This window comes from Lampetra planeri, chromosome 55 (genome assembly GCF_965212315.1).
Source record: "Lampetra planeri chromosome 55, kcLamPlan1.2.h2, whole genome shotgun sequence".
In the NCBI taxonomy this organism is placed as follows: Eukaryota; Metazoa; Chordata; class Hyperoartia; order Petromyzontiformes; family Petromyzontidae; genus Lampetra; species Lampetra planeri.
Genome location: NC_136161.1, coordinates 4,064,203 through 4,079,586, shown reverse-complemented (window position 1 = coordinate 4,079,586; position 15,384 = coordinate 4,064,203). Strand labels below are relative to the sequence as shown.

General features: G+C 46.9%; 1 protein-coding gene across 1 annotated transcript; it reads left to right on the top strand.

Annotated features, from left to right (window-relative positions):
- Window positions 1-1,350: 1,350 nt before the first annotated feature.
- On the top strand, window positions 1,351-14,370 carry LOC144735498 (uncharacterized). The gene is made up of 4 exons (XM_078617896.1): window positions 1,351-1,474; window positions 3,757-3,925; window positions 5,610-9,658; window positions 11,997-14,370. The coding sequence occupies exon 3, from the start codon at window positions 5,617-5,619 to the stop codon at window positions 6,115-6,117; it is 501 nt and encodes a 166-aa protein (XP_078474022.1). The 5' UTR covers window positions 1,351-1,474; window positions 3,757-3,925; window positions 5,610-5,616; the 3' UTR covers window positions 6,118-9,658; window positions 11,997-14,370.
- Window positions 14,371-15,384: the final 1,014 nt, after the last annotated feature.

Below are 15,384 nucleotides of genomic sequence, written 5' to 3'. Positions count from 1 at the left end.
CACCAGATGGCAGGACAGGGCCACGCTGTTGATGAACTTTCAGACAGACAGACCCGAGCGTGACAATAAACTTACTGAACTCCGTGGGGGCAGCCCACACCTTCTTGCTGTACTGCATTTTAGAGGCTCTCGAGTTACAGACTCTGTGTGCAAAGTAAATGCATTGGTACAGAGAAATGTGTTAATTATTTTATAATTTACTAAGTGTTGAGACAGCTCGGCTAGTAAGGGAACAAACTCAATGTTCACTCAGGTTACTTTACTTTAGAGCAAGCGACTTGGGTATTTATTCCCTTATCACTAAAACAAAGATACAATGACGTATATTTCATAAGGGACCGTCCATAAATGACGTCACGCGATTTTGGACGAATTTGACCCCCCCCCCCTCGTCACACGACGTCACAAAAGGTCAGACCCCCCCTCAAATATGACGTCACAAAGCTCTGTCATTGTAGTGCGTATTTAAAATGGCGCTCCACTCTGATGTTGTAGGAGAAAACATTTATTAAAAAGTCAATTTAATGACGTAGAACCTGTTATTATTTATTTAAAGTTGCGCATTTTGATGTGGCTTCACATTTCACAACCCCCACCCCTCGTCACACATCGTCACAAATATGTCTCCCCCCTAGGTGCGTGACGTCATTTATGGACGGCCCCTAACCGTTGCGCCACCGCTCCCCATAGTGGCCCCCCACACGCAGTGGAGTACTCCTCACAAAAACGCTCCCTCGCACAAGGCGAGTGGCCATTCTCCCCATCGGTCAACCTCGGGGCCAGCGAGTGCGTGGGCTGGAGGCGAGGAGGGGGTGGAGGCGGAGGTGGAAGGAGGAGGGGGTGGAGGGAGGAGGGGTGGAAGAGGAGGGGGGAGGTGGGAGAGGAGGGGGGAGGAGGGGGGTGAAGGGGTAGATGAGGAGGGATGAGGAGAGGTGGAGGAGGGGAGGGGGAGCAGGGGGAGGAGGGGGTGAAGGAGGGAGGAAGAGGGGAGAGGGGGAGGGAGTAGAGGAGGAGGGGGTGGAGGAGGAGGGGGTGGAGGAGGAGAGAGAGTAGAGGAGGAGGGGGTGGAGGAAGAGGGGGTGGAGAAGGAGGGGGAGACAGGTGGAGGGGATGTAACAGGAGGGAGGAGGGGTGGAGGAGGAGGGGTAGTAGGAGGAGGGGGGAGTAGGAGGAGGGGGGTGTAGGAAGAAAGGGAGTAGGAGGAGGGGGTGGAGGGGATGTAGGAGGAGGGGGAGGGAGGAGGGGGTGGAGGAGGGGGGAGTAGTAGGAGGAGGGGGATTAGGAGGAGGGGGAGGGAGGAGGAGGGGGTGTAGGAAGAGAGGGGGTAGGAGGAGGAGGGGAGTAGGAGGGGGGGCTCAGCGTTTGTCCAGCGGTCGCCTTCTCCCTGAGCGTGACCCCGCAGAGCGAGCAAGGGCCCAGCGCAAGGTCGGGGGCGAGCGTCATTGTCCATCTCGCTCCTTCACGGCTCGACGAGGTGAGATGTGTGCGTGTCTAGTAGCGTAGTGTGTATTGTAGTGTATAGTGCAGTGTAGAGTGTAGTGTGTATTGTAGTGTATAGAGTAGTGTGTATTGTAGTGTAGTGTATAGTGTGGTATATAGTGTAGTGTGCATTGGAGTGTATATATGTTGAACTTCTTTTGCACCGTACGTAACCAACTGCAGCTAATCGGAGGTGCATGGGGAAGGACAACAAACTAAACACAACAACAAGAAGCAGTTATAAAGCTTCAAAAACATTCAAAACAGAGCAACGTGGAACGTAAGAACTCTGGAGCAACAATGGGGTTATGGTAGGCAGCTTAAACGTCAGCACATGCTCTTAATGCGCAAACGTGCAAAGAGCTATATAGCAGCTGGGTGGGTCTCACGTTAAATAAATACAATGTTTAATTTACGATCTTGCAAAGCTGTAATCTATTTAGCACACGGCCCCGTCTGATTCATTCGCTTCATCTCAGGAGTGGACGTCTCACGGGGCATGTTCCTTGGGTCCTTACTCTGCCCTGAGTCTCGTCCACCGACCATCATTCCTCAAGCGACGTGTCCTGCTCAAGCCCACCTGCTTGACTGAACAGTCGATATCAATCGCGTCTTTAGCCTCTTATCCGTAAGATCATCTTGGTGATTGCATGTATGGATGTAGAATTTCTTCTTTCGCACCGTACTTAGCCGACCGCGCTAATCGGAGGTGCGCAGGAAGGACAACAAACTTTATACAAAAATCGGTTCTATAAAAATGAGTTTTTCAATCGAGGTGATTTCAGAGTGCATAGCTCCAGTTGCTTCCTAATATCGGAAGGAAGAGCGTTCCAGACGGCCGCAGAAGGGCATCTGAAAGATCCGCGTGATGTCGTGACCGTCTTTGTTCGATGGCTAGCCAAAAGTGTAGTGTATAGTAGTGTATAGCGGAGTGTATAGCGCAGTGTGTAGTGTATTGTATAGTACTGGTAGGAACCTCCTGGTTACACCAGCCCACAGGGGATTATTGTGTCGGTCCGTCGTGCAGGGAGGGGCTGGGTGGGGTGGGAGGGGCTGGGTGGGGAGGGGCTGGGTGGGGAGGGTGGGGCTGGGTGGGGGTAGGAGGGGTGGGGCTGGGTGGGGAGGGGCTGGTCACCTCGTGGTGCCCTTATAAAACTCAACGTTTAACCTACTCACGCCGGCTTGTGCCCGCCCTCACAGTCGAGAATATTTGCGGAATACACCACGCCGCCGTTGACCCTGGCCATTGACCGAGCAACCCAACGTTCCTACCAGCTCCCTCCACAGGAATGTGTTAGTGTGTAGTGTAGTGTATAATGTAGTGTATGGTGTGTTCTATAAGGGAGTGTATACTGTCGTGTATATTGTAGTGTATAGTGTAATGTATAGTGTAGTGTACAGTAGTGTTTAGTGTAGTGTAGTATATAGTGTAGTGTATAGTGTTGTGTATAGTGTCGTGGAAAGTCTAGGGTATAGTGTAGTGTATAGTGTATCATATAGTAGTGTGTAATGTAGTGTATAATATAGTGTATGGTGTGGTCTATAGTAGTGTATAGGGTAGCGTATATTGTAGTGTATAGTGTAGTCTATATTGTCGTGTATAGTGATTTGAAGCTTTCGTGACTGCAGGAATCCATATTCTTTGGTTATTTCGGTAAAGTCACGTAGGTATACCTACGTGTATAGTGTAGTGTATAGTGTAGTGTATTTAGCATCTGAAAACGAGCGATGCATTAACCATCTCTGTTCGACGGCCAGCCAAAAGCCGGCCCTGCTGCTGTTGCTGTGAGGATGACAACCGGAGTTCGTGTGCACCTTATCTTTGCGCACTTTGGGGCCGTCCATAAATGACGTCACGCAATTTGGGACGATTTTTTACCCCCCCCCCCTCGTCACACGGCGTCACAAAAAGTCAGACCCCCCCCCCCTCAAATACGACGCCCCCCCCCACCCGCTTTAAACTATTGTCATTGTAGTGCGTATTTAATGTGGCGCTGCACTCTGATGTTGTAGGAGTGTTGTTATAACAATTAGTGTTGTTATAACAATTTTATATTTATTAAAAGTTGCGCATTTTGAGGTGACGTCACATTTCTCAAACCGCCCCCCTCGTCACACATCGTCACAAATGTCTGACCCCCCCCCCCCCAGGTGCGTGACGTCATTTATGGACGGCCCCTTTACAGCTTCCGTCATTATTTCATTGTCAATCCTCAAGTTCTCCGATAGCCCCCCCCCCCGTCCTCCAGTATGTGAGCAGAGTTCATCTCGTAACAGGCGTCACTCCCGAGAAGACGAACCCAGACGGATGGCAGGAACGGGGACCAATCCGCCGCTGGAGTACAGGGGGGGTGAACGTGGAGGCCGTGATCGCCGGGACCCCCACGGCCTGCAAGGTGGCCGTGGAGATCTCCAACTACTCCAGCCGCACGCTGCACGCGCCCATGTGAGTGTGTGAGTGCGGCTGTATGGGCGGGAGTGGTTGCGTGTTGGGTACGAATAACAGATTGGGGTGGGGGGGAGGCGGGGTGAGATATCGACAAAATAAAATGGGTGTGCGTGTAAGGGGACAGCCTAAGAGGGGCGCAGTATGGTGTGGTGGCCCCGGTAGGAACCCTCTTGATAAATACACCCCAGACGACGTCATCGGAACGGAATCAGAAGAAAAAACTGATGATGTGCAAGTACGTCATCGGAAATGGGAAAGGATTAAAGTCCCCCCCACCCCTCGTCCACGTCGTAGAACCTTAGCAATGGGTGCATGTGTAGGGGACAGCCTATCAGGCTCTGTTAGGAACCCCCCTGGATAATATCCAGGTGAGGGGCTCTGGCAAAAGTCCCGCAACTGCAGAACAGGTGGAGCTGTGTCTCCAGCATCATTTACACGTAAGCCACTTGGTTGAGCTTTGCACAAGGTATATTTGGTGTTTGAACATCTTAACATCTATTTTATTGTTAGAAAAGGTAAAACCTATTCTTATTGTTTCATAATTTTGATACTGGCAAAGAAGGTCCCATACATATTAGCACCCAAGCCTGCTTGGCTTCTGAGATCCAAGAAGGTCGATTTCATGTTGGTTGATTTGTTCAAGGAATTATCTAGATAATGCACCTTTATCATCATGGGACCTCCCTTGCCAGTATAAAAATATAAAAATAGGTTTTACCCTTTCTGGCATTAAAACAGCTGTGTTAAGATGTTAAAACACCAAACTGAAACATTTTGCAAGGAATCATGTCTGCATTAACCACCTACTATACATTTTCACGTGATAAGCCACTTCGTCGATGTATCAATAGTGACAGCCAGGTTGCTTCTGAAAAAGACCTGTATATCTCAGCAGGCCTTACATGGTAAAAGAAAAAGTTTACTTTAGCTTGTAAATGAGATGTGAATCACAAGGGTTTGTCCCGGTGACGTAAAATGTAGTAAAAATAATTAAGGGTGTTACGATCATATTGGATGACGTATGTTGAATTTCTTTCGCACTGTATTTAGCCAACCGTGCTAATTAGAGGTGTAGGGGAAGGACAACAAACTAAACACAAAAATCAGTTCTAAAGAAATGAGTTTTCAAACTGGATGATTTGAAAATGTATAGCTCCAGTGCCTTCTAATATCGGAAGAGCATTCCAGACAGCCACAAAAGGAGCATCTGAAAGCACGCGATAAAGTGACCGTCATTGATGACACCACCACTCGTCCTAACACGTGTACTGTACTACCTTAATAGGTGCTCAATAACTCAGCACTTTCCTCTGAAGTCAACGAGTCTCTTGTGTTCAGAGTTCAGTGCCACGCCGAGTCCAAATTTAATTTAAGCATCTTGTCTCAAGAAACACCTTAATTGCCTTTAGACATTGCCCAAGGAGAGAGATGGGCGAGTTAATGGTTGGGAAAGTGGTGGTTGAGTGGGTGGGTGGGTGGTTGTGAGAGGATAGGTGGGTGGTTGTGAGAGGGTGTCAGTGGGTGGGTGAGTGATGAGTGAGTGGGTGGTGAGTCAGTGAGTTGGTGGGTGATTGAGTGGATGGTTGAGTAGTGAGTGAGTGATTCCGAGAGTGTGAGTGTGTGGGTCAGTGAATGGGTGAGTGATTGAGTGGTTGAACGAACGAACCACAATTCTCCACAGATCGTACATGGAAAGTGGCGCGGTGGAGTACAGCCCTCCCACCGAGATTTTACCGAACGAGAAGCGGGCGTGCGGCTTTCGCAAGCGAAGGGTCGGCTTGTACGGCTGCACTGGAGTCCTCATCTACCGCATCAAGGATTCCGACAAGTGCCTGTGCCTCATGTTCAACAACCCGGCCATCTCCAAACGGGAGCTCGCGGTCTCGGTGCAAGACTGGATGCCTCAGAACACGCCGGCCCAGCTCTACGAGGAGATGATGAACCGAAACCTTAAAAACGAAGGCACCACGTTCTGTAGGTCCCTGGCGCAGGCATCAGATGTATCAGTGAAGTGTCCCTCCGTAATGCTCTCTGTCAACGCCAAGATGCTCAATGACAGCGAGTCCATCGTGTGGCTGGATGTTATGGATCAGTCTGCTCAGGCGGTGCAAATGCAGCTTCAGATTAATGCCAATTTTGGGTTGTACCCGAACTTTGGTCAGAATCCCCATTACTTATCTAAGCCTTAAATCGATCTTGATTTCGTACATAGCATGCTTCACGAATACAGCAAAAGAGTAATAAATGACCATTCCAAAAAAGGTCGCTAATTATACAGCAAATAAACAATGAAAACATGGAATTAAAATGCATTACAATACTGGGTAAAATCATAACAATAGTGAACAAGCGTACCAAACATGTGACTTTGAACTAAGAGCCAAACGGGAGGCACATGTAGAGTAAACTCTCGATTATTTGCATGTGGTTGATCAGATTTGCAGATTAACCATCTACCTGAGACTTGACACAAATTAATAAGTCATGGATTTTCCCCTAAGCCCAAATTAATAATCTAAAAGTCAGTTAAACATTGTTATTCTTGGAATGTTAATTACAAGTGGCGTGCTTAAACCGAGCAAGTATATTGCTCTGGTTAATCCGAAATCCACGAGATCGCCTCTACAGTACAGTAGTTGCCATATTTTTACAACAGTGGGGCGGAGTTTGATTGATGTTGATTGGCGTGGGTCTGCTGCTATCCACTTAGTGGGCAGAGTATTCTGCTGAGCTGAAGCAAGAAATTGTTTGTATCGCTGAGCACGCGCATCATCGATTGGTCGATCGTTAGTATTCGTTCTTAATTTTCCCTACATTAGAAGTTTTTGGCATAGAGAACCGCGGAAAAGCGTTAAATTTGGATTCTCCGGGATTTTAAATTATCTACGGCCATCCTCATGTGTGGATAATTGATAATCTACTGTATTATCTACCATACATATTTGAATTGATTAAATTTAAAACAATGTTTTATTTGTAATAGCAAATTATTAAATGTCACAGTTTGTAAACGAATTTTAAATCATAACAGCGGGGGCATGATTTTTTTTTGTTCGGGAATAAGGGCGCAATGTGCCGAGTCTGTGACCTGGTTCATGATATATTCCTTCAATTCCCGAGTTAAAGGTTAATGCTGTGTTATGTGCGCAGATAAATACGCGAAAATTGGCTAAAAATAAATGTGCAGACAGGCCTCAGGCCTACTTGATCACACACACCGCTAATAGTTCGCCTGGGCCTAGTTTACTTTTTCCCTCCGCCTGTACCTCCGATTAGCACAGTTGGCTACATATGGTGCGAAAGAAGTTCAACATACGTACATAGATGATTGTACACTTTGTTGGGTTTTGTTTTGATATTGACACATTTGTGGATGGGCTTCGGTCCCAGTCGAGAGTACGCATGACCACGCCTGAGTTCAGGCCTAGTTGTATATGGCCGAGCTCGGGTTAAGTTGGCTGCGCACATAATCGGGCCTTATTTGGGCCTCGTGTGGTTTCGATGTTACATTATTAATTTGGTTTGAGTGTCTGTTACATTGTTGAATATATTTTAAAACACAATAGCGCTTATGGGCGATAGCATTGGGGTTTGAAGGTTTTCTATTGTGGATTAGCATCTCTTTAACAAAAGCGCTTGAGTCCTTATTAATGGCCACTCACAGATTATGCCTAATATTACGATTTCTACTTCGTCATTATACGATGGGCGAATATATATGTGGGTACCCGGGAAATAATATATTAGTGGATGCTATATCAATGGCAGTTATTTATGCGTTCGTAATTGTCGATACACATGCAGAGGCACGTGTGAGGTGACGAGAGGGAGCGAGGTCGAAGTGTGCCACGTGCCCGCGAGTCGTGAGACGATCCGGCGACACGAAGCCGAACCTCGTCTGTGTCGTCAGTCTCTGTGGAATGTGCAAAGGTGTAAAATGTACGGTGTTGTGGAGAGGGGGTAAAAAAAAACCCAACAACAATTTCCTGCTTCTATAAGAGAAGAAAAAAACCCCACTGTGAATGTGCTCTTTTTATTAAAAATAAAATTTATATTTGCACGTTAAACTTCTTTCGCACCACTGTACGCAGCCATCGGAGATGCGGGGGAAGGACAACAAACTAAACAACAACAAGCAGGTCTAAAGAAACGAGTTTGTCAATCTAGATTATGATTTAAAAGTGCACAGCTTCCAGTGGCTTCCGAATATCGGAAGAGCGTTCCAGACGGCCGCAGAAGTGCATCTGAAGCGCCGCGCGATGCGCTTGTGGACTCTTAATTTAAGAGTATGTGCAACCAAAATGGGGAAAAACCCAACCTTTTCTATAACTTCTGTGAAACATCATTCCTGCTGCGCGATAATTTTGATTATGGTTATTTCACGTATTATTGGCACGTCGTTCGAATACGTTGGGTTTCTGGTTATTGTTTGGGGGGTTTCGTTGATTAAAACTCTCTCAAAATCTTAAAACCTGCCGTACGTCTGAGTTTGCTCATCGCCAAACCACAGTTGTTGAAACCAACCACTTTTTAAGAGTCATTCTTGTGGTGATACTCGATCTGAGATCATTCACTTTTGAGATTCACATTTATTCAGACAGCTACAAAATGAATAATAGCATTTCCTCTGCTCATAGGCACTTGAATGTATGTGGTGTATGTTGAACTTCTTTCACACCGTTCGTAGCCAACTTTGCTAATCGGATGTGCGGGGGAAGGACAACAAACTAAACACAACAACAACGAGCAGTCCTAAAGAAATGAGCTTCAATTTAGTATAGTGGTGTAGTGTATCGTAGTTTATTGTATAGTAGTGATAACATATGAAAAAGATTGTTTAAAAATATATATATTTTATGATAGAAAATAGTATTGTCATCAGTATGACATAAGTATACCAAATTTGCAGTCGATACCACATTGGAAAGTGGGTTAAATTGAGTTATAAGATTTGAGGATACAACAACAACGACAACAGACAGAGTTAACTAAAAGCGTGTAATAATTATAGCAGCGTGTAATAATGAAGTGGCTCATCATCAATCATCACGTGGACATTTATTGCAGCAAAATAATAAAAATAATCTAAACTCGCATTTCTAATTGTGGAGGGGAAAACCGGAGGACCCGGCGAAAAGAAATCCACATGTGAACTCCAAATCTACAGCAGCAGGCATCGTCAGGGTGGGGATCGAACCCACGAGCTCCTGCATACCAGGCGAGGTAGTTAACATCTCCTAGCCACTGTGCTGATGAGAGACACGCAGACTCCAAATATACAGCAGCAGGCACCGTCAGGGTCGGGATCGAACCCCCGACCTCCTGCGAGCCAGGCGAGGTAGTCAACATCTCCTAGCCACCGTGATAATGATGAGAAAGAGGCACACAAACTCAAATATACAGCAGCAGGCATCGTCAGGGTCGGGATCGAACCCACGACCTCCTGCCCACCGGACGAGGAAGATGACATCACCCCGCCGTGACACGCAAAACCCGGTCACGAGCCGTTGCTCGAAGCAGACCGCCTTCAGCTCCCTCCCGTGTACACGCAAAGGCGACGGGCTCGGAAGGATCGTGCAGGGTCGACGGGCCGCGTGGGTGGAAACCTTTTCTGGCAGCGATGGCGCAGTCGTGTCCCGAGGCGAAGGAGATGCTCCGTGCGCTCGAGACGGAGCGCAAGGTCGTTGTCAAAGTGACCAACGCCTCCAGATACACGCTCTGCGAGCCGCGGTGAGTGGGAGCTCACACACGCACACAGCAGACATTTTGCACACTGCACGCTCGGTAGGTGCTCTGTGTTACGCCATTATCTTCGGAACTTCAGAACAACTTTTTTTTAATATATAAAAACTAGACGGGTAAGTCAAGCAGGTGGGCTTGAGCAGGACACGTTGCTCGAGGGATGATGGTCATTGGTCGAGACTCAGGGTGGAGTGGGGACCCAAGGAACATGCCCCGTGAGACGTCCACTGCTGAGATGAAGCGATTGAATCAGACGGGACCGTGTGCTGAATAGATTACAGCTTTGCGAGACCGTAAATTAAACAACGTATTTATTTCACCAGGCAATGACCACTGGAGCTATGTCGGTTTTTTTTTCAGAAGCGACCTGGGTCTCACAATTAATAGCTCTGAACGAAGTGGCGTATCATTATCATCATCGCGTGGAAATTTATAGCAGCAGCCAAATGCTCTAAGCGCATGTCCTTCTAAATGTGGAAGAAAACACCGGGGCCGGAGAAAATTCCACGTAACCACGGGGAGAACATGCAAGCTCCATCCATAACAGAGGTTTTTACGGTTAGATCGCGTAAATATATAAAAGTGTCGTTAATCATGCCACCACCCGACACAGCCAATAAATATAATGGTAGGTTTTTACCCTTTTAACTGGTACAAAACTGACACCTTAATTCAAGGCATCATGTTTGCAATGACCACAACACAAGTAGTCAATAAAGCAAACAAAAAGAAGCAACTCTGATAAGGATAATAATAAATAAGGTTTGTCACGTAAACAGAACGTGCCAATTCGTTACTAGTACAGCAATGATCGGTGTGTTGGAGAGCAAGGCCACAATGGTTAGTGCTGTACTTGTAACGAATTGGCACGTTCTGTTTACGTGCAAACCTTACTAATTGGCTGTGTCTGGTGGTGGCGAGTTTAACGACACATTTATATATTTACGCGATCTAACCCAAAAAAACCTGTATTATGGATGATATTGGTCGCGAAAGCCTGCGTGTTAAAATGCAAACTGCAAATATACAGCTGGTGTCAGGATCGGGATCGAGCCCACGACCTCCTTTATACCAAGCGAGGGAACTAACATCTCTCCACAATGGCGTAGATTCGCACGGTTGGCTATGTACGGTACAAAACATGTTCAACATCTAGGACTAAGCAAGCCTGTGTGTGTGTGTAGGCAGCTATGGCGCAGTGGGTTGTGCACGAAGGCAGGCGACGTGAGTTCGATGCCCAGTAATGGCTAACATCAATTGCCAGTTATCTATGAGGCAGCCTTTAACGCCTATGTCGACACAACCTTAAATGAGAACCTGGTGCGGTGTGTGAACATTGATACCCGGTCAAGGACACAACATTGGCAGGGCGTGGTACCAGTCACACCACCACCTCGCGAGCAGTGCCGACCTTAATAGGTTCTCGCTAAACAGTACTTGCCCTCTTGCTTTATAGCAGACGAAAAAGGTATTTTCTTTTTTGTACTGTAGTACCCTTTTATGTTTATAGCGCTCAGAATGCATTCTTGGTAAACGGTGCTATAGGAGTTCACTATAACATGGTTACAATGGAGATGCGCTACCGACAGCGCTGTAGGAAACAGCGCTATAAGAGGTCACTATAACACGGTTCCAATGGAGATGTGTTACCGACAGGGTTATTTTTTGTTTCAACCTATGAGCTATATATATATGAGGGCTTCATTTGGGTGTATAGGTAAAATCTTAACTATGATACTGGACACATGATAAAACGATTAAATAATCTATAAAAAAAATAATCAAATCCACATTCTGCAGGAAGCGTTCAAGATGGGTGGGCGGAGGCGAGCGCCGATTGGCTTGGCGCCACTGAGCATTCGCCGCTCTCATTGGTAGAGCACGCCTTGGGCTCAAGAGAAACTGGGCAGCGTCGCGTACTGCTGTTCTCGCGTAGGGATTTTGAACCGCACAGGAATTTTTCCTCCAGGTCAAAAGGAGCACCGCCAGGAAAGAGTGCTGTGAGAGACAACGCTGTAAGTGGTATGCCCGTACCTCGATCTGGGTTGAGTTATTTGGAGTTAATCGTGGTGGCATCCTAGGTAGTGCAACTCTAGGGGCTGGCCAGATTTCGTATTTAGACTTTGCGGTTTTGATTCTTTTGTTTTCAGGTTCATTGTTTTCATATTCATCCCTCGGTGTTTTTTTAAACTTTTGTTTCAAATACACTTTATTTTTTACGGTGGATGAAATTTGGTAATCAAATATTGCCACAATGATTAAAAGTAGTAGTTTAAAACTATTCCTTGTTGTGCCTAATCACCTCGCCTCTTCCGACTTTGCTCAGGGTATTTATGAAGAGAGGATTCTGCCAGTTTAAATCTGACGAATCCATAAAGCCAACGAAGCATGCGCTGTACGGATTCCGAAAGATGACGGCGGACATCAAAGGCTGCCATGGCATCCTGGGCCTTTGCTTCCAGGGGACCGATGAATACTTTGTGCTGCTCTTCAAAAACCCGTACTCGTACAAGCGAAAATTGTTCTCCCTCTCCATGGAGAACAACTCTGGCATTTGTGACATCGACCTGCGGAAGCTACAAGAAATGAGCAGGAAAGTGGTGAGGGTAGATGAAAGGTTCGAATTCTCGTACGCGGGCTGCAATTGTTTGACCGTGAGGAGCAGAGTGCTGCAGGTTCAAGTGAAGGCAGCTATGTCTGCATCTGACGAGTCCGTTGTGTACATGACGGTGACGGACGAAGGCACGGGCGAAGGCACAGACAAGCCGGTCACAAAAGATTCTAGCGTGAGTGATTTTAGTGATACATTTCCAAACAGAAAACCGGTCACAAAATATCCCAGCGACAGTGATTTGAGTGCTAAAGATCAAAACAGCAAACCGATCACAAAATATTCCAGCAACAGTGATTTGAGTGCTAAAGATCAAAACAGCAAATCGGTCACAAAATATTCCAGCGTCAATGATTTGATTGATATATTTCAAAACAGCAAGCAGGTCACAAAATATCCCATCATCAGTGATTTGAGTGCTAAATATCAAAACAGCAAGCCGGTCACAAAACATCGCAGCGACAGTAATTTGATTGATACATCTCAAAACAGAAAGTCGGTCACAAAATATCCCGGAGTCAGTGAATTGATTGATAAATTTCAAAACAGCAACTTAGGTAACTGAGCATAGTGAAAGTGAGCTCGTTCAGTGCAGATTTTCTTTGATAACGCCTAATAAGTACTAACGTCAAGCATTCTGGTTAATTAAGAAAATGTATCCACCTTGTGTATGTGGGTGCACAGCCCTTTGTTATTCCGTTTCTGAAAGACGGCCTTCCCATTATGTTGTTATACGTGGTCGTTTGACTGCACTTCTCCACGGTGAATGGGCCGAGGCTCAGGATTGGTTCAGATAATAACGACTGAGAATATAACTTAGTTGGGAAGATGCATAGAGCAGCGCGCTAGCTCTTCATTCTACACCTGCACATGCAAGTAGCGTAATTAGTCTTTTGGCATGTTGGCCTTCTAGACAGGTCAACAGATATCTCTGGTGCTCCAGCATTCCAACAGCAACAAATATCCACCTCTGCAGCGTGTACATCCTTCCCCTACTACTACTACTGTGTGGCTCAGAGACTCGGTCAACGACAGCGTCGCCGAGCCGGCAGATGGATATCAGCGAGCGACGGACGTCACCAGCGCGGAGGTTCCACCTTCGCACACGCGGTACGCCGATCGGTGTTCCAACACGGAAAGAGCCAGGAGACTTTGGATCTTCGGACACAGAGCCCGGTCGGACACCTCAACCGGTGTTTATTTTGTCGTTCTTTCCCCCGCACCTTCGATTAGCACGGTTGGCTACGTACGAAAGCAGTTCAACGTACACACACACACAGATCGCACCAGAGCCCTGCGCGCACAATCATCGACGGTACACCATGGTACTGGAGACGACTCCGGGACAAGCGTCGTTTGACGTGAATACGTGGGTGATGCCGATCTTCACCACCACCATCATGGCCTTTGGCCTGCACTCAGAAATCTCGATGAGCGCAGGATGACATCAACTGGCGAGGTGTGGTCTTGTGGGTACCATTAAGCCCTGAGGGGTTTGCATATGATGATGAGGTAGTATTTGTCTTAACAAAATCGTGATAGGTTTCTTCATTTTGAGTCTCATCAGCAAGCCAGTTTAACCATTACTGCCGGTCTATCATATACATTTTTTGTACAAAATGTGTTTTTTTGCTCTTACAGGATCCCTTTGTTTAGAGGGAGTGTTCGAACCAAAAACATATGTTAAACCAGCCGCGGTTTTGAGCACACATAACATGTGTAACATGCGTGCTTAAAAGTGAAAAGTTTAAATTGTGTATAAGGTTTATAAATGATTTCTGCCACAGCCACGAGCGCAAATGCAGGCAACTCGTCTTCTCCCGTGGATGTGGATGACGATATCTTAATTGATGCTAGTTCATGCAATACGTCCAGTGCAGATATTGGACAAAACGAGAAGTATGGACGATGATTTTCACGAACATTTTTGGGGTTGGTGTGTGAAGAAGAATAAGTGGGGTGATGTGATTAGCGGTGGTGTATTCAGATAAATTTTACTCCGATGTGTTTTGATCTTATGAAACGAACAATATCATGTCATTCTATAACAGTGTATATTGGTGGAAAAGAATAAACAGAGTATGGGAGGCGTCATTGTTTGAGCAAGTATAGGGGAGTGTTGTGTGTGATGGATGAGGTGACAGTGAATTTAATGGGTCGAGTGACAGTGTGGTAAAAAGACACAGAGTAGAGTTAGTGGGTCGGTGACGAGCAACGGTCCGCTCCACCGGTTCCAGACAACCCAGTAGAAGCACAAACACCAGTCAGGGAAGGCCACCCCAATGGGGTCCTCAAAGAGCGAACTCCCAGTTGTTGGCCCACCCGAAGTTAGTCGAGGCGGTGCGCGCGGTAATGCACCACAAGAACTCGGTGTCTGTGCCCCTCTCCATGGTTGTGGCCCCGCTGGTGGAAGTCAGCTCCCTGGAGCAGGCGGCACGGAGCGCCGCTCTGCGTCGACAGACACCACACCAAGGGGATGTGCTGGTGATACCAATTGGCTCTGTACAATAGGTCACACAGTACACCAATACCTGCCATTCGCCACTAAGTGACGGTGACGTCGCCACAGCACCTGTGACAGGCGAGGTGCACTTTGAGGGTACGTGAAGTGTGCATGACTTGCTGCTGACAGGAGTTTACGGGACAGACCCAGCAGGTGCCATGGTTTGGTCGACCGACTGAGATGACTGGTAGATTCATCAGATGTACCCCCTACTGTGCCAACTTTATGTACTTAGCCATCCGGCGCTCCGCTCGTCGTTGTGAGCGTCGCTCCTCCGCCCTCTGTTGTTGCTGGAGGGCGACTGCCTCCAATTGCCAAGTAGTATCCTTCATGAGCCTTAGGCACGCGGTGATTGGGCATGCAGCCTTGCCTGCCGGAGGAGCTCACCGATGGGACTTTGTCTAGATCTTCATTCGCACTGTGCATAACCAACCGTGATAATTAGAGGTGTAGGCGAAAGACAACAAACTTAACACCAAAAGCAGTTCTAAAGGAATGCGTTTTCAAACTGGATGATTTAAAAGTGTATAGCTCCAGTGGCTTCCTATTATCGGAAGAGCATTCCAGACGATCACAAATAGTGCATCTGAAAGCACGCGA